The sequence below is a fragment of the Phyllobates terribilis genome, unplaced genomic scaffold (assembly GCF_046119375.1).
Source record: "Phyllobates terribilis strain yellow unplaced genomic scaffold, ASM4611937v1 Scaffold_1__5_contigs__length_1240528914, whole genome shotgun sequence".
NCBI lineage: Eukaryota > Metazoa > Chordata > Amphibia > Anura > Dendrobatidae > Phyllobates > Phyllobates terribilis.
Genome location: NW_027362761.1, coordinates 723425964 through 723445267, shown reverse-complemented (window position 1 = coordinate 723445267; position 19304 = coordinate 723425964). Strand labels below are relative to the sequence as shown.

General features: G+C 43.7%; 1 protein-coding gene across 1 annotated transcript in view; it reads right to left on the bottom strand.

Annotated features, from left to right (window-relative positions):
• The window catches only part of ATP8B3 (ATPase phospholipid transporting 8B3), a 1018530-nt gene that overhangs the window by 389195 nt on the left and 610031 nt on the right, over window positions 1-19304 (bottom strand). Inside the window, exons 16-19 of the mRNA XM_073686335.1 lie at window positions 16471-16659; window positions 16262-16374; window positions 15123-15287; window positions 11443-11554 (exon numbers count right to left, since the gene is read on the bottom strand). Coding sequence (XP_073542436.1) covers window positions 11443-11554; window positions 15123-15287; window positions 16262-16374; window positions 16471-16659 — 579 coding nt within the window. The remainder of the gene's footprint in view (window positions 1-11442; window positions 11555-15122; window positions 15288-16261; window positions 16375-16470; window positions 16660-19304) is intronic.

Genomic DNA, 19304 nt, shown 5'->3' with positions numbered 1-19304 from the left:
AAGTGCTCCTTTAAGTGGGCTCTCCTCCACCTCAACTTCAACATCACAAATACTCCAGTCCTTAGAGGTGTCACCCCAATCGCACTTACTTCTTCACAGCTCCCAAGTATCCAGCTGCCTGTCTGAGTATGGGGTAGAACAGATGGTTGAGTCTGCAGAGCTGTTTACTCATACTATAGCCTGGGAATCAGAGGTCGGCTCCAGAGCTTCTGTGAATCCAGACGAGGAAATGATCTGCACTGATGCCCAGAATCTTTATGAGTCGGATCCAGGAACAGACGCAGAAGGTTCTGACCATAATGTAGGCCCTCGTTCCCAAACTGTAACTCCTGTTGGTGGAGACGATGATGAGACTCAAATACCCGATTGGAGCGACAACTTGAGTTTTTTGTCAGGGCAGGAAGAGGTTGGCTCTGAGGACGACGGGTGTGATAACACACAGGGTGATGATAACGAGGTTGGAGATCCCACTTACTGTCAACCCACAGTCAGCCAGTCGATGAGGTCAGCAGAGGAGGTGGAGGAGGATGCTAGTGATGACGAGGTCAGGTTGCGCCTTCTTGGAGAGAGACGTAGTACTGGAAGCACGTCAACAACTGCATCCTCAAACACAACTCTGCCTCTGACCACAAGTCGTGGTGGCTCTTCAGGTCGCATGGGTGCTAAGCTTTGCATAGCCTGCGCATTTTTTCAGATCGATAAGGATGACCCAACTCGTGTTATCTGTAACATTTGTCAGCAAAAGCTAAGTAGAGGCCAAAAAATACATAGTTTGAGTACTTCATGCATGAACCGGCACATGGATATGAAGCATAAGTTGCAGTGGGAAGCTTACTGTGTTACAATGCGGCCTAGCCGGCCGGGCCAACCACCATCTGCCACATCTTGTGCATCCGCGGCCTCTTAATCCTCTGTGACTGGGGGGACAGCAGTCACACCTGTTTTGGGACGCAGACCTGTCACCTCTTTACCCGCAACAGCCAGCGTGATTGGCAGGTCATCATTTTCTTTGGATGTGGAAACACCAGCTGGTGTTGAGCACTGTCCGACATAGATAGCACCACCTTTGGATCAAGGCAACCTAACATGTCTGCCTGCATCTTCCTCTAAGACCGGCAGTTTGCCGGGGACACCCTTCTCAACTCCGGCTAAGCACAACAGCCAGCCCTCGGTCCCTCAGATGTGGACAAGTAAAAGACCATTTCCTCCTAGCCATGAGACAGCTAAGAGGTTGAATTTCACCATCTGCAAGCTCTTGGTTACAGAAATGCTGCCTTTCCGCCTGGTGGACACAGAGGATTTTCGAGACCTTATGTCCGTCGCAGTGCCCCAGTACCAGATGCCCAGTCGACACTACTTCTCAAAGAAAGGTGTGCCTGCGCTCCACCAGCATGTCGCACACAACATCACCGCTTCTTTGAGAAACTCTGTGTGTGACAGGGTGCATTTCACCACAGACACTTGGATGAGTAGGCATGGACAGGGGCATTACATGTCGCTGACTGGGCACTGGGTAACTATGGTGACAGCAGGACAAGGGGCTGCTGTCCAAGTCTTGCCGTCCACACGAGTTGTGTGTCAATCCTCTTTATCTCGAAGTTCCTCCACTGCTTCTGCCTCCTCAACCTCCTCTCGGTCCTCCACCTGCACCCAAAGCCGGTCTGGTCATGCCACAAGCTTTCTAACTGCGCAGAAGGGATCCTGCACACCTCCTTACTATGCTGGCAGCAGGGCTCAACGTCATCGGCGGTTTTTACTTTGAAATGTCTAGGAAATGTGAGTCACACAGCTGAGGAGTTGTGGTCAGATCTGGAGAACCAGTTTCATGAATGGTTGTCTCCACTGGACCTGAAACCAGGGAATGCCGTGTGCGACAATGCTGCAAACCTCGGTGCGGCCCTTTGCCAGGGCAATGTCACACACGTGCCTTGTATGGCTCACGTGTTGAACCTGGTTGTCCAGCAACTTTTAGCCCACTATCCCGGACTAGATGGCCTTCTGCAGAGGGCACGGTCGCTGTGTGCTCACTTCCACTATTCGCATCCCGCAGCTCAGCGACTTACATCTCTACAGAAGTCATTGGGCCTGCCACTTCACCGGCTAAAATGCGATGTGCCTACCCGATGGAATTCAACTTTGCACATGTTGCAGCGACTGTGGCAGCACCAACAAGCCCTGGTGCAATATGTTCTGACTTATAGCCTGGGCCAACGAGATCCAGAGGTGGGGCAAATCACGCTGGAGGAATGGTCTCAAATCAGGGACCTATACACCCTTCTGCACAGTTTTGAAATGGCGACGAAGATGTTTAGTGCTGACGATGCCATTATCAGCATGACTATTCCGGTGACTTACATGCTGGAGCACATGTTAAACAGAATTCGGCGTCAGGTGGTGGCACAAGAGGAGGTGGAGGAAGTAGAGGAGGAGGAGTTGTATGCGGAAGGGCTAACATCTGCAAGGTCCAGATGGTCGGCAGCACCAAGGCGGCAGGCATGTGAGGGTGGGGGAGATGGTCTTACCAGGGCGCATGGTAGCAGCCAAACTAGTGAGGATGGTGCAGGAGCCGAGGAAGAAGTGGAGGACGAACTGATGGAAGACTCATCAGATGAGGAAGACCTTGATCACATTTCTGTTGTGCGAGGTTGGGGGGAGAGGGCAGAGGAAAGAAGCATGATTGTTACCTCGCCATCAACACAACAGGGACTTGGTGCTCCTGGATGGGCAAGACACATGAGTGCCTTCTTGCTGCACTACCTGCAACATGACCCTCGAATTGTGAGAATTAGAAATAATCCTGACTACTGGGTTGCCACACTGTTAGATCCCCGGTACAAAAGTAAATTTGCAGAAATTATTCCTGCCATAGAAAGGGATGCACGCATGCAGGAGTATCAGCAGAGACTGTTGCAGAATCTTACATGTGCTTTTCCACAAAACACTAGTGGTGCACGTAGTGAATCTCACAGTTCCAACTTGCCAACCGTGGGACCGTCGAGTATTCAGCACTCAAAACGTAACAGAAACACAGTATCTGCTGGTAACATCAATTTTGCGGAATCATTTCACCACTTTTTTAGCCCATCCTTTGCAAGGCCACAGGAGACAAGAAGTCTGACACATAGTCAACGCCTAGAGACGATGGTACAGGAGTATCTCCAAGTAAACATTGAAGCCATGACTGTGTCACTGGACCCTTGCTCTTTTTGGGCTTCCAATCTGGATAAATGGCCGGAGCTCGCCACTTACGCCTTGGAGATCTTGTCATGCCCCGCAGCCAGCGTTCTGTCTGAGCGTGTGTTCAGTGCTGCTGATGGTGTTCTGACAGCTAAGCGCACGCGGCTCTCCACTGATAATGTAGACAGACTCACGTTCATAAAGATGAACAAATTATGGATCCGGAAGGACTTTTCTACCCCTGTGTCATCCTGGGGAGAGTAAAAGCTTGATGATTTGTGAAAATCACCTCACCAACCGTTTTAAGCTTTCAAATTACTAATCATGTTTATCTGTATCTTGGCTGGAAAATAATTTGGGCCTTGTAGCAGTGTGCAGTACTGATTCTATTAGGCCATCTATACTAAACTCCACCAGATTTAAAATTACTAATCATGTTTATCTGTATCTTGGCTGGAAAATAATTTGGGCCTTGTAGCAGTTTGCAGTACTGATTCTATTAGGCCATCTATACTAAGCTCCACCAGCTTTCAAATTAATAATAAGTTTTAGCTGCATCTAGCCCGGAAAATAATTTTGGGGCTCCTAGATGCGCAAGACACATGAGTGCCTTCTTGCTGCACTACCTGCAACATGACCCTCAGATTGTCAGAATCCGAAATAATCCTGACTACTGGGTTGCCACACTCTTAGATCCCCCACACTCTTCGATCAACCTTTTCATTTTAATAAAGAACAAAAAAATGGTCATTTTTGAAATTATAAGCATTAGCAGGTTATTAGAAACTGAAATCAAACAGTTTTCAACTCAAAACTTTATTCTAGGTGATGTTACATTTGCACATAGGACCCCTTGTTCGAAAGGAGCTTCTGAACTCTCTCGTCCATTGAATTTGTCAGGTTTTGGATGGTTTCTGCTTCAATTGTTTTTCATGAGGACAGAATACCTTCCCAGAGCTGTTGCTTAGATGAAAATGATCTTGCTGCGGAATACACGGTTCTTCTTCTTGAACCATGGCTGGAAGTGCTGTTTGAGAAACTCCACATACATTATGGAGTTCATCTTTACCCCTTCAGGGATCCTAAAGGGGCCGACAATCTCTCTCCTCATGATTCCAGCCAAAACATTACTCCGCCTCCTCCTTGTTGGCGCCGTAGCCGTGTTTGCATGGGGTGTCCATCAACCAGCCATCCTCCACTCCATCCATCTGGACCATCGAACGTTGCACGGCACTCATCGGTGAACAAAACAGTTTTGAAGTCAGTCTTCATGTATTGTTTGGCCCACTGGAGCCTTTTCTGCTTGTGTACAGTGGATAGAGGAGGTCAACAGGATGGCTTACGCACAGCTGCAAACCTCTGAAGGACCCTGCATCTTGTTGTTCGGGGGACGTTGGAGGCACCAGCAGCTTCAAAAACTTGTCTGCTGCTATGACAAGGCTTTTTTGCCGCTGCTCTTTTAACCTGACATAATTGCCTATAGGAAAGAGTCCTCAATTTTCTCTTATCAGCACGCACACATTTGTACTGTGAATCAGCTACATACTTCTTGATTGTGCGATGATCAGGATGAAGTGTCTTGTCAATGTTGATTGTAGTCATGCCTTGACCTAAACACTCCACAATTTGTTGCTTCTCAGCAGCCGACACTTTTTCTTTCCCATTTTGGCAGAAAATGTAGGCTGCTTAATAATGTGGGACAGCCTTCTTAAGTAGTCTTGCCTTTCATTGGAAACACCTGCCAAACTAATTAGCACAGGTGTCTGCAATTGCTTACAGTGACATAAAGAGCCCTGACACACATCACCATCAATGAGTTTAACTGACAAACAAAAAAATTCTTACCTTATCACTCCTAAACACTTTTTGCATAATAATTTGTAACACAGTGTACATGTGCTTTTCCACAAAACACCAGTGGTTCACGTAGTGAATCTTACAGTTTTAACTTGCCAACCTGGTCTGTATGGAGTTGTTCAATAAAGGGCCCAAAATTAAGATAACATAGACGGGAGAGGTCTCTATGAATACGAATTCCTAAATATTTGATACCCTATGAGGGCCAGGCAAAGGGAAAGTTGGACTGGATGGAATCCTGTATGGATTTGGGGAGGGAGACATCGAGGGCCTCAGACTTCGCTGCATTGATTTTAAAATTTGACCATGTAACAAAGTGATCTATTTCAGCCATAACAGCAGGGATGGATATATGTGATTGAGTGATATATACGAGGACATCATCAGCAAATGCAGAGCACTTGTACTCGGTGCCTCCCACCTCAATCCACCTAGTATTGGGGTTATGGCGAATTGATGAGAGCAGGTGCTCCGTCACTAGGATGTATAAGAGAGGGGACAGAGGACATCCCTGCCTTGTCCCATTGGTGATTATGAAAGGTGATGAAAATGTTCCATTTATCTTCAGCCTAGGTGACGTATTGCGATACAGGGCCGTGATTTTGGCTATAAAAGGGTCCCCTAGACCCCTACCCCAAGCTTTTTAAGAGAATAATATATGGCGTGCCAGGAGACTCTATGGAATGCTTTCTCAGCATCCAACGAGATTATCTAATTACAAATTTTTAACTGCATCTAGCCCAGGAAATACTTTGTGCCTAGTAGCAGTGTCTGCTAGTCAGCAGATTATCCCAGCTGTTAAGCAAGCTTCACCACCTGTAGTTTGGACACTTAATTTTTTCAAAGGAAATGCTTCGGGCCCCCGGGACACTCAGTGAAGAGCATCGGGAGGCACCCCAAGGCACAGGGACTGGGACTGGCGGTAGGACGCCTTGCGGTGGACCGCCAAGCTCGATCCTTATAAAAGCTTTTTAACTGCAGCAGCTGTAGTGGACGCTACTGGAGCTGGAATTCCCGCGGCTGCTGGCATCAGACTTGCCCTCCAATAGATCCTTGTAAAAGGATTTAAAGTGTACTCATTCAAATTAGAGAGACAATTGAAATTAAAAAGCTTAGACCTGCCTCCACTGCGGGGGGGCTCGCTTGACCCACCAGCGGACAGGCACCAGTATTGGGAGAGGGGGGCTGGCCGTCAGGGTCCACCGCAGCTCTGGCACAAACCCGGCGACATGGAGGTCGCACGGGCAGGAATGGACTGGCCGTGTCGGCTTCGCACTTTTTTGGTTTTAGAAGGGCGTGACATGCCTATATCTGTGTCTCCCCCTCCTTTTACTACTCTACCTCTTTTCTTTTCGCATGACTATATGTACTTGTCACTTTTCCATGTGGTGGTTGTTTCTTCTGAGCAGTTTGTCAGCTTTTGGACACCTTTGAAGTGTTTTCTATGTGTTTTCTATGTGTTTCTATGTGTTTTTGTTTGCCTGCCATTGGTTTTAACGGTGTTCGAAGGTGTTCGACGAACAGTTCGGCGAACATACGGGTGTTCGACGAACCGAACCGAACTCGAACACTACGGGGGTGGATCAACTCTACTGCATATTCCTCACCCTGATCCTCCTTCCTCCCACCATGCCTAGTGCCCGGAGACAACTGATCCCACACTTGGACACTCCGAAGAGCTGTTCTCTTTTCCATTTATAGATTCGGGCCTCTCGCCTGGTCCACTTGAAGCAGGACAAGAGGAGATCGCATGTTGCAATGCCCAAATATTTGAGCAGCCACGGTCATACGAAGGCGACGGTGGGAAAGTGTCAAAAGAGGTGGACGATGGTGAGACACAATTGCCTGAAAGTCAGGAGGAGGACCAGGGTGCGGAAGTGGAAGACAAGCTGGTGGATGATATAGTAACTAACCCAACCTGGCAGGAGGACATGCAGTGCGAGGACAGCAGCACACAGGGGGAGGGAGGCAGAGCACCCCAACAGGCAGGAAGAAGTAGTGTGGTGGCCGCAGACAGAAGGCGGGCAACCATTCCCCGAAACACCAACACGACGGAAGTTGCCAGTACAAATGTTAGGTCTTCCCGAGTCTGGTTGTTTTTTAAAGACTGCCGATAACCCCAAAAAGGCCATTTGCAACACCTGCCAGGCAGCATCAGCAGGGGTAGCAAAACGACCAGCCTGACCACCACCAGCATGATCAGGCACATGGCAGCAAAGCACCCAACTTTGTGGGCTGAAAACCAGGGTCCAGGAACAGTGTCTGCGGGTGACACTGCTCCTTCCGCTGTTGAGCGTGCATGCCAATCCCCTGTCCCTAGTGCATGCGAAGATGCCTCCTACCCTGCACCTGTCGTTGCACACTCTCAACTAGCACCATCAGCAAGCACGTCCTTGTCCCGGCGCAGCATTCAGTTGTCCATACCCCAGTCATTGGAACGCAAACACAAATAAGCAGTCAACGCCCCACAGGCCACATTACTAAATTCCCCCATTTTGCTACTGCTTGTGCTCGAAATGTTGCCTCTTAGGCTCGTGGAGGCGGAAGCTTTCCGCAACCTGATGGCGGTGGCCGTCCCTCGGTACTCGGTCCTCAGCCGCCACTATTTCTCCCAGAGTGCCATCCCCGCATTACACAAGAACGTGTCCCACAACATTAGCCGTGCCCTCAACAATGCTGGGAAAGTCCACCTAACCACGGACACATGGACAAGTGCTTGTGGGCAGAGATGGTACATCTCGCTGACGGCACACTGGGTTAACATAATGGAAGCCGGGACCCAGACGGACCTTGGGACGGAACACATTCTCCCAACGCTGAGGATTGTGGGCCCTAGGTCATCCTCCTCAGTCTCCTCCTCCTCTTCAGCCTCCATCTCCGAAATGACCACATCAGTCACAAGCTGGAAGCACTGCAGCACTGCCTCAGCCAAGCGGCAGCAGGCTGTGCTGAAGCTAATATGCTTAGGTGAAAAACCGCACAATGCTGAAAAGTTGTGGACAGCTCTGTTGTGGAATTATAACTGATAAGCACATCCACATGTCAACTGAAAATGCTGACAGGCTGACTCTTATAAAAATGAACAAGGGCTGGATTGGGCCAGACTTCTCAACACCACGTAATGATAGCAGCGTAACAAACTCAAATCCAGTGTCTTTTTTTGGGAGGTGTGTTCCCATGCACCTTTTCATTCCCACACATGGGTATATGCTTCCTGATTTTGGCTATTTGCTCTTGTCCTCCTCCTTCTCCTCATCCTCATCCTCCACCACCATATCACCAGGGTGACCGTGGTCCGTGATGCAACACCCACATAATTTTTTGAAAGGGTGTTTATGGTGCCTGTAAAAAATTTTTTTATACAGTATGTTCATGCATACACCCCAGGGGTAAATGTTTGTCAGCCCATACACTTAGTGCATGGGCATTACAAGTATAGGAGACCCGCTCCTTTCTAATGGGAACATTTTTTTATGAGGCCCTCTACGTCTCTTCCGGGGGGCATTGGAGTGCCTCCCAATTTTTTTTCAGCCCTTGCATTCACTGCATAGGGTAACACTATGGGAGACCCACTTCCTAATAATGGGAACATTGTTTTCAGGAGGCCCTCCTCTACGTCTCTTCCAAGGGACATTGGAGTAGGTCCAAATTTTTGGCGGCACTTGCATTCACTGCATAGGCAAATACAATGGGAAACCCACTTCCTAATAATGGGAACATTCTTTTCAGGAGGCCCTCCTCTAAGTCTCTTCAAAGAGGTATTGGGGTGCGTCCAAATTTTCAAAGGAGTATTGGGGTGCGTCCAAATTTTGGGCAGACCTGCCACTCACTGCATACGCAATAACAGTATAGGAGACCCACTCTTTATTAATGGGAACAACAAAGCATAGCCGGCTGATGGCTCTCTAAGAATAGTGAGGGCCGACTGCTGGCCCTTTAAGAATAGTAAAGGCCACCTGATGGCCGGCCCTATAAAAATAGGCTTTGTGACTTTCAGAGTCCCTCTTTCATAAATGAAACAGGATGTGTCTGATCATGTCTCACACACCACATTGCCAGATAAGGTTGTAAAATGTTAAAATGACATTTCCCGGTGAATGCATTTGTCACGGTTGAAAGCAATGCAAAAGTGCAAAAACGCATCAAAAAAGCTACGTGTGAACATAGCCCAAGGTGTGGAGGAGTATGTTTGTTTTTGGTTATTTATTTTGCCTTACATACAAGTCATTACCCTGGAAAGGATGTTCCTTAACATATTTCCCAGGAAAATCCATTTTGGTTTAGTTTTTGTATGTTTTATTGTGAGTCCGTAAAAGTGGCGTAATACCTCTGACAATGTTGTTCACAGCAGTGACCTGGGAGTCAGAAATGCTTCCAGGGGTCTTCCCCATGCTGGTCGAGCACCCGAGCATTACAATTTGCTCGACCCGAGCACCCGAGCATTTTAGTGCTCGCCCATCACTAATTATTAACATTAACATACTGAGTGGTGATGAGACTATTACAATAGTTCACCATATATCACTTGAATCTTTAATTTCTATTTACAGATAAAGATGAGTGGATCAGGCAAAATTCAAATTTTCTTGTTCACGCAGATTTTCCAGGGAAATTCAGTTCAACTACAAATTAATCACCATGAATTTAATGTCCTTTATAATGCTCTAGGGTCTCTCCAGACCCCATAACATAATAAACAAAGTATGTAAAAAATAAAGGAAGACCCTTATACTCACCTCACCGCTCACCTACTGTGCCCCTCTGCTCCTCACCATAACCAAGCCAGTCCTCATTGCATCTTCTGATCCCTGCCTCTCAAGCTGAAATCTCTGGGCTTCTCATCCTGAGCTGGGACTTCAAATTCTGATGAGACTCTGGAGGGTTGTGTGTGATCGCATGAAACATCACACTATGTGCCATGACCTTGCTCGCAAATGCATAGAATTGACCTGAGCCTCATCAGCAGATTGTGAAAGACTCAGAGATTTCATTATGAGTGGCGGGATGAGAAAATGCCACATGGACAGGACAGGTGACAAAGAGGAGATGAGGGACCAGACAGGAGCGGAGGAAGATGAGTATAAGTATTGTTTTCTTTTTTTAACCTATGATGGGCCTTTGCGACTATACAAAACATGGCAACAGTGATCGCTTTTTTACTGATTCCGTGTGGAAGCGAATCACAAAAAAATTGCATTTTGATGTAAAATTCAAGTGCAATTCAATTCCACTCTAATTTATTCGCTCATGTCTGTTCATAGACTGAGAATATCTTTTCCATTTTCAATCTGGTACATCAGCACTGAAGTAGCACACCAGAATCGCATTAGACCTTTTTCTATCCCGATCCTGTGTGCTCTGAGTACTCGAATCCCTACACAGTACAGGCATAAGATGATGTTTCTTAGTCGGGCCCCTATTTTTTATACTGCCTGTGATAACCTCCCTGAAAGCCTGTGCTACACCATGTGACCGGATTGCTGCAGGGCATTATGGGAAAGTCTGTGCTACTGCACCTGACATTATTTGCCTGCTCAATGAGTGTGCAGCATGTGTAAAATGGCACGTTTTGTTTTTGTCCTTCCTTCTCAATCAAATCACAGATTTCAGGAACTTCGACTCAAATTTGATCTCTCACGGATCGATCCGCTCATCTCTAATGTGCAGAAGTTTAGCATTTTTTGAATGCAGAATCCGCGATGAAAAAGATGTCGTAGGCAAATACCAAAAGGGAGCTGACAGATTCCATTTAAAGGGTACCTTAACCTTAATTGGATGAAGTGAACTTACACTTAATTTTTGCCCCGTGAACCCAAATACAGAACTAGGGCCATGGTTTACAGGACTCTATAGCTCTTTTATGAATGCCTTATTCACACCAGCATGGTGCTACACATAATAGAACTTTACTGTGCAGTGTATTCCAGGAGATTTGTTTATAGTGAGGTTGCATTTCTCTAGTCTAAGCTTTCCAGGTAAGAACTTTGCAGAATTAATTAAAGCATGTGACTATATTTTTGCCTGTACCATAGTTACTACAAAGTCTGTGCATAGCCCATCTGTAGTACAATGACACTACCTAATACTTGTGTGTAGAGGGCATCATTTTCATGTGGCATTTCATCCTTGGGATTTTTTTGAAGCGACGGGTATGATATTTTGGATTCAGACATACAGTGGGGAAAATAAGTATTTGATACACCGTCAATTTTGCAAGTTTTCCAACCTATGTCACCTATGATAAAAATTACTGACCTCTCCATTCTTTGTAGGTGGGAAAACTTGCAAAATCGGCAGTGTATCAAATACTTATTTTCCCCACTTTATCTTTATTAGGATTTATATATAAACAGGCACAGTAATCCACAGGTAATTATTTTATTCAAAAGATCTTTTCTCATTGCCTACCTTGCTTATCTCCAGTTAGCACCCACACTTTAATATTTCCATTTTTTAGTAGCTGTATTGTTTCTGGAACACAGTCTTGCAGCCTATCTTCAATTGCTGTAGCTCCAAGTAACTACAGGAAGACAAATGGAGGATCAGGTAACAATTTACTTCACATACTACATGTATGTTCTTCACCATTTATCATTTTCATTATCAAAACCAAGTGATGTGAAGTTTCTCCATTAGCTAAAATGATTAGAATTGATGGGGACATAGACTGACTGAAATGTTTAACAGAAACTTGGGGCTCTGCTCCTGTACTGGTTTTTGACATATCCAAGGTTTTCAGCCTTCTAGCTAGCTAATTTCATACACGTAGTTCCTCTGGAAGGTGAGCACCATCAGCAGCATGGAAAACAAACTACCAAAAGAGCCAATATGTCAAACAGTTCAAGTCAGAAGGAGCAGCAGAGACCTCTTCCCTGCTCTCCAGTTAAAGAAAAAATATCAGAGCAGCTACTGCAAAATTAGAGCGCTTTGCCCACTCCACACCTGGCCTTCGCGCACGTTATTTAGTGCTGCAAGATTCATGAATATTCCCCAAGGCCCCCTTTACAAGTCTGTATAAAACCGGTCCCAGAAAAAAACTGTACCGGTGTCATCAGTGTTTTGGATCATTGTGTCGTCAGTGTACGGGTGCACCAGTATACAGGACAGGAAAAGTGGTACTGTGCAGTGTATATATACAGAATAATATACAGAATAAGGCCACATTCACACGTTCAGTATTTGATCAATATTTTACATCAGTATATGTAAGCCAAAACCAGGAGAGGAACAATCAGAGGAAAAGTATTATAGAAACACATCACCACTTCTGCATTTTTCACGCACTCCTTTGGCTTACAAATACTGAGGTAAAATACTGACCAAATACTGAAAGTGTGAACATGGCCTAATACAGGTACTGAGAATTATACCCAGTATACGAGTGTATATGTATGTGTGTGTATATATATATATATACACATACAGTACAGAGCAAAAGTTTGGGCACACCTTCTCATTTAAAGATTTTTCTGTATTTTCATGACTATGAAGATTGTATATTCACACTGAACGCATCAAAACTATGAATTAACACATGTGGAATTATATACTTAACAAAAAAGTGTGAAACAACTGAAAATATGTCTTATATTCTAGGTTCTTCAAAGTAGCCACCTTTTGCTTTGATGACTGCTTTGCACACTCATGGCATTCTCTTGATGAGCTTCAAGAGGTAGTCACCGGAAATGGTTTTCACTTCACAGGTGTGCCCTGTCAGGTTTCATAAGTGGGATTTCTTGCCTTATAAATGGGGTTGGGACCATCAGCTGTGTTGTGCAGAAGTCAGGTGGATACACAGCTGATAGTCCTACTGAATAGATTGTTAGAATTTGTATTATGGCAAGAAAAAAACAGCTAAGTAAAGAAAAGCGAGTGGCCATCATTACTTTAAGAAATGAAGGTCAGTCAGTCCGAAAAATTGGGCAAACTTTGAACGTGTCCCCAAGTGCAGTTGCAAAAACCATCAAGCGCTACAAAGAAACTGGCTCACATGAGGACCGCCCCAGGAAAGGAAGACCAAGAGTCACCTCTGCTTCTGAGGATAAGTTTATCCGAGTCACCAGCCTCAGAAATCGCAGGCTAACAGCAGCTTAGATTAGAGACCAGGTCAATGCCACACAGAGTTCTAGCAGCAGACACATCTCTACAACAACTGTTAAGAGGAGACATTATGCAGCTGGCCTTCATGGTAAAATAGCTGCTAGGAAACCACTGCTAAGGACAGCCAACAAGCAGAAGAGACTTGCTTGGGCTAAAGAACACAAGGAATGGACATTGAAAATCTGTGCTTTGGTCTGATGAGTCCAAATTTGAGATCTTTGGTTCCAACCACCGTGTCTTTGTGCGACGCAGAAAAGGTGAACGGATGGACTCTACATGCCTGGTTCCCACCGTGAAGCATGGAGGAGGTGTGATGGTGTGGGGGTGCTTTGCTGGTGACACTGTTGGGGATTTATTCAAAATTGAAGGCATACTGAACCAGCATGGCTACCACAGCTTCTTGCAGCGGCATGCTATTCCATCCGGTTTGCGTTTAGTTGGACCATCATTTATTTTTCAACAGGACAATGACCCCAAACACACCTCCAGGCTGTGTAAGGGCTATTTGACCAAGAAGGAGAGTGAAGGTGTGTCCAAACTTTTGGTCTGTACTGTATATATATACATACTGTATATTTATATATATATATATATATATATGTATATGATGTGTCCGTATATATATATATATATATATATATATATATATACACAGTTGAAACCAGAAGTTTACATACACTATATAAAAAGACACATGTGCATGTTTTTCTCACTATCTGACATGAAATCAGAATAAACCTTTCCCTTTTTAGGTCAATTAGAATTACTATCATTTTTAATATTTGCCAAATGCCAGAATGAGAGAGAGAGAGAATGTTATAAGGCATTTTTATTACTTACTTCAAAGTCAAAAGTTTACATACACTAATATTACTATGCCTTTAAACAATTCTGGACTGCCCCATATGATGATGTCATGTGTTTTGAAGTTTCTGATAGGGTTTTTGGCAACATCTGAGTTAATTAGAGACACACCTGTGGATGTATTTTAATGCACACCTGAAACACACTGCTTCTTTGTGTAGCATCATGGGAAAGTCTAAAGAAATCAGCCAAGATATCAGGAAGAGAATTGCGGACTTGCACAAGTCTGACTCATCCTATGGTACAATTTCAAGATACCTGAAGATGCCTCTTTCATCTGTACAAATAATTATACGCAAGTACAGACAAGAGGGGAATGTCCAGCCATCATACTGCTCAGGAAGGAGACAGGTTCTGTGTCCCAGAGATGAACATGCTTTGGTCCAACAGGTGTATATCAACCCAAGGACAAAAGCAAAAGACCTTGTGAAGATAATGGCGGAAGCTGGTAAAATTGTGTCAAAATCCACAGTAAACCGAGTACTTTATCAACATGGGCTGAAAGACCACTCGGCCAGGAAGAAGCCATTACTCCAAAAGAAACATAAAAAAGCCAGGTTAATGTTTGCAAATGTGCACAGGAACAAAGACCTTAACTTTTGGAGACATGTCCTGTGCTCTGATGAAACTAAAATTTAACTTTTTGGGCATAATTACAATCGTTACATTTGGAGGAAAAAGGGAGAAGATTGGAAGCCTAAGAACACCATCCCAAATCTGAAACATTTAAGTGAGACAGACATGCAAAATAATAAGAAATCCAAAAGGCAGCAAACACTTTTTCACACCACTGTATTTATTTATTTTATTCCTTACATAGTGCCATTAATTCCACAGTGATTTACAGACATTATGGGCATTGTCCCCATTGGGGCTCACAATCTACATTCCCTATCAGTATGTGTTTGGAGTGTGGGAGGAAACCCAGGCAAACACGGGGAGAACATACAAATTCCTTGCAGATGTTGTCCTTGGTGGGATTTGAACCCAGGACCCCAGCGCTGCAAGGCTGCAGTGCTAACTGCTGAGCCACCGTGCTGCCCTGTATAAACATACATATATATATAATTGCTGATTTGCATTGAGATATTAAGATATGTCAAGATGAAAAACTTTTTTATTACCTGCAAGTCATTTTCCATTTCATCGTAAACCATTTCCAGAAACTGTAGTCGATTCTGCAGAGAAACGCTTGCCTGATGGAATTTGTTACTCCATTCTTTGTATACTGAATGATCCACATCTTTATAAGCCAAACATAAAGTTCTTAGGGTCTCCTGAGCAAACATCTATATTAACAAAATTCCAGATTTGTTACGACTGATGTGCAAAAGGAGACAGATATTTATTATGTAAAGTGATTTTATATCCAATGCAATGTCAACTGAAATGTAACATTTCATGTTTATGTCACCACACTGATCTTCTTCCATAGAATATTAGTCAAAGCAATTTGTTTTCATATTGATTTGTTTCTTCTACGACAAAATACTATTCTCATTGTTCTATTAGGTAAATATCACAATATGTTTAATATGTTTAATATATTGACACAATATTATCTACTATGCAAAAAAACAGTTTCGCAATTTGTTCAGACAGTTTTGGTCTGCTAAGCTAACACAACATTCAGGGTATGCTTAAGTGGAGTTGAATTTCCCCAATTCCTAAAGAAACTACAAGAACATGAAAATTCGTACCAAATCTACTGCAGATAGAGGAAGATTAAAAAAAAAAACACAACACACTCATAGATCTCTCTCCAAATTGACCTCCTGAGACCATACATTGTCCCATGTGAACTCAGTAGCCAATGATAGTCTACAGAGGTCATATGGGATGAGACATCATCAAAGGTGGCCAGGGTAAATAGAAACTGGTAGTGTACCAGGCAGGGGAGCAATGGAAGTGCAAAGGGAGGTAAGTAAAATTATTTTTATTTTACACTTTGCAAAAAGCTTTTTTCCCCCAAGAGCTTTGGATTTTGCTTCAAATCAGCTGGTTTTGTTACCGATTTGACTTCCCTATTGAGCTACATCAGAATAGTCTGCAACAAACCAGCAACCAACTGAAACATAAATTGACATGCTGCAGATGCAAAATTTCCATAGGTAAATTTTGTAAACTATCATCCACTGCGCTGCTACATTAATTCACTTTCAGATTTTGCTCAGATGACAAATCTGCAATGTATCCCTCAATTGTGAACATAGAAAACACAACATTTATACTCCTGTAAAGATTGTAATAATAACAAACTCACCTCCAAAGATTTTTCAGTCACTGCCACATTAGTAGAATCTGGATGGAGTCGTTTAAGAATAACATCATCTGCTCCCTTAGTGTAAAGCTTTATCTTTCCTTCAGGGTCCCTGACTATTAAAAATATAGTTGTAATTTGAAACATACAAAAAGAATTATATGATTTTTAAATAATCCCAAGTAACAAGGACAAAGAAACGTGCCACTCACCTAATATTGACATCCTCTTACGATCACTATTGAAGTCAAGAAGTGCTAGGACTTTATATGTTTTTTCTACTCCAAGCTCAATTGTTGTGATGCTATCTTGTGTTCGAGACAAAAAAACATAGCCAAAATTTCTTGCTGTATTTACTAAAGCTTCTTCATCGGGACTTGCTGCTTGGTACATCAACTCATCTGAAGAACAAACATATAAGAACATGTCAAGCACATATAAAGGGAAAGGAGAACCAATAATCCTCACATCCTTTTACTACTCACTAATATTCAACAGGTAAGAAGCAAAATTTGAGTGTATAAAACAAACTTTAATCAAATCTTTTTAAAATATACTTTGCAGTCACAGTCCCTGGAAGGGAGTAATTAAAAAACAATGGAATCTTAGCAGGTATTAGCCCAATAAAAACACAGATAAAAACAGAAAAAAAAGACAGAAAAGACAGATAATACATGTTGAACAAAACCACTTATTAATAGGACATATTCTTTTACTGACAGTGGTCAGTCTTATAGTAGCTGGGCCATAATCCCAAAGACCCACCTTATTTCTGAAGGTATACAGTAAAAACTAAACTTTAGGTATATACATATATCCTTGAGTAGAACATTAATGGTAGATACGGAAAATAGAATGATCTCACCCATCTTGAGGATCAGTAGAGTCATCATACATCAGTCCATATCCAAATTGTTCCTGTTCCCCAATTTTTTTGTAGTTCAGGAATCGACCCTAAAAGGACCTATTAACTCTCATAGCCCTAGTTGACCCCAAAGACTCCCGCTCTAAAAAGGGCATTCCAAAGCAATCCCTTAGAATTGAGACGCACTAGACTGCTCCTCCATGCCTCCAGACACGTTTCTTCAGTTTAGGGGAAAGTATGCAGCGGAAAGTATGCACATGTCAGCTTTTCAAAATGGCCCACCAGTAACCAACTCAAGGGCCCCATTTTTCTACTACATGCAATGTGACATTATCCTCAATCACAAATTTATATAACAATGAACTGGGCAGATTGTTAAATGAATGAGATGCTGCCTCTGTCTACATAGTGATTTAAGTACAGTATATTGTGCCAAGTATTGCTCATATAAGGGTGGTGGCCCACTCTTGCACAGGGGCCCACCAGAGGATTCTCCTTTTCTCCTGTGGGCTAGTCCAAGTCTGGCTGTGAGGCTAGCTTCCCTATTTGGAATGTGCAACTAACATAGTGGTGCTAACTGGCCAGGATACTTGAGTTATTTATCAGGTGAAAGATTAAGTAATTAACAAATCATAGCATTTCTCCTATTTGGAGGTTATTAATAACCAACTTTCATGCATGTGTCCCACTTCTGGATAATTGGCACACACAGCATGTCAGAGCTCATAGCTTGACAACAGAGATATAAAGCCTTAAAGCATTGGACAAATACACTAGCTGGTAATATGTTGTACAACTTCAGCAGTGAAAAAGATGAGAGTAGTAGTATATGAATAATACAGAGATTCAGTTCATATGGGGGGAGAGATATGGCAATTTTTTTTTGCAATTCTTGTCCAATCCTTTTTATGAAGGAAAGAATAATTGTTTTCTAAAAATACAAAAGAAGATTGTTCAAAATCCTGATATTTAACTGACTGTTTATCATACAAATATCCATAGGATGCGCCAATTCTGGCACTTAGTCTCGCTCTTCCCACTGCCCTGTAGCGGTGGCAGTGGGGTAATAGGGTTGGGGTTGATGTCAGCTTATAATGCTAGCTGACATCAAACCCAGGTTAGTAATGGAGAGGCGTCTATAAGACACCCCCATTACTAACCCCATATGAAAGTTAAAAAAAAACACAAACACCCAGAATAAAGTCCTTTAATTGAAATAAAGACACAATTCCTTAATGTTCTAAATTAAACTCTACTTACCGTCACGCCCATTCCAGCTGAAGCCAACGATTTCCTGTGGTGTTGAGCGAGCATGCTCGACACTGCTCGTTACTCGCCCGAGCATCACGCTACTCGGAATGTTCGGCGAGCACCGAGCATTTCCGGGTTACTCGGGCGGGAGCTCGGGTCTCCGCCCTGCATGTTTGGCGCTCTTTACAGAGCCAATGAACATGTAGGGATTGCCAGCCAGTCACTGTAATGCCGCAGCCATGTTGTTTGTGGGCGTTACAGTGATTGGCTGGCCGCACAGCGTCACCTCGAGTATTTAAAACCGGGCGCCGCCATCTTGGACACAGTCGCTCCGGATCAGCCAGTGTAGGGTCAGTGCTGCTGAGTTAGGGAGAGATATATAGTGCGAAATAGGTAGTGTAGGGTCTCTAAAGCCTGCCAAATGAAACAAACAGTCCTTCTCAGGACTAATATCCATCCCAGATATCAGGCAGGCAGGCAAGCTGTATAGGAAACACAGTGGTTATACCAGCAAACGCTGCATTACAGTCCTGAGTGCTCCTGTTGGTCAAATTGCTAGACTTATCACCCCGGTCTCAGGGGCCAGGAAACATTTTTTTTTTTTTCATCTAAATTCTGTATTTTTTTTTTCCTCAGTCAGACTGTCCAAATACGCATCTTATTAACCTTTTGGTTCCCCCCCCCCCCCCCCAAAAAAAAAAAATTGAGTGTGTCTGTGACTGTTCAGACACCAATATATCTGTTTAAAAGAGTCTGGTGTAGGCCAGAAAAATAGAACTGTGTTTTTGCAGTTCCACGGGTCAAATCTCTGTATTATCCTGTTTTTGTCATTTTTTGCCGTAAAAAAATACTGTAATAGTGTCTCCCTGACTGGTCAGACGCCAATATATCTGTTTAACCGCTTCGCGATGCCCCACTGTAGATAAATGT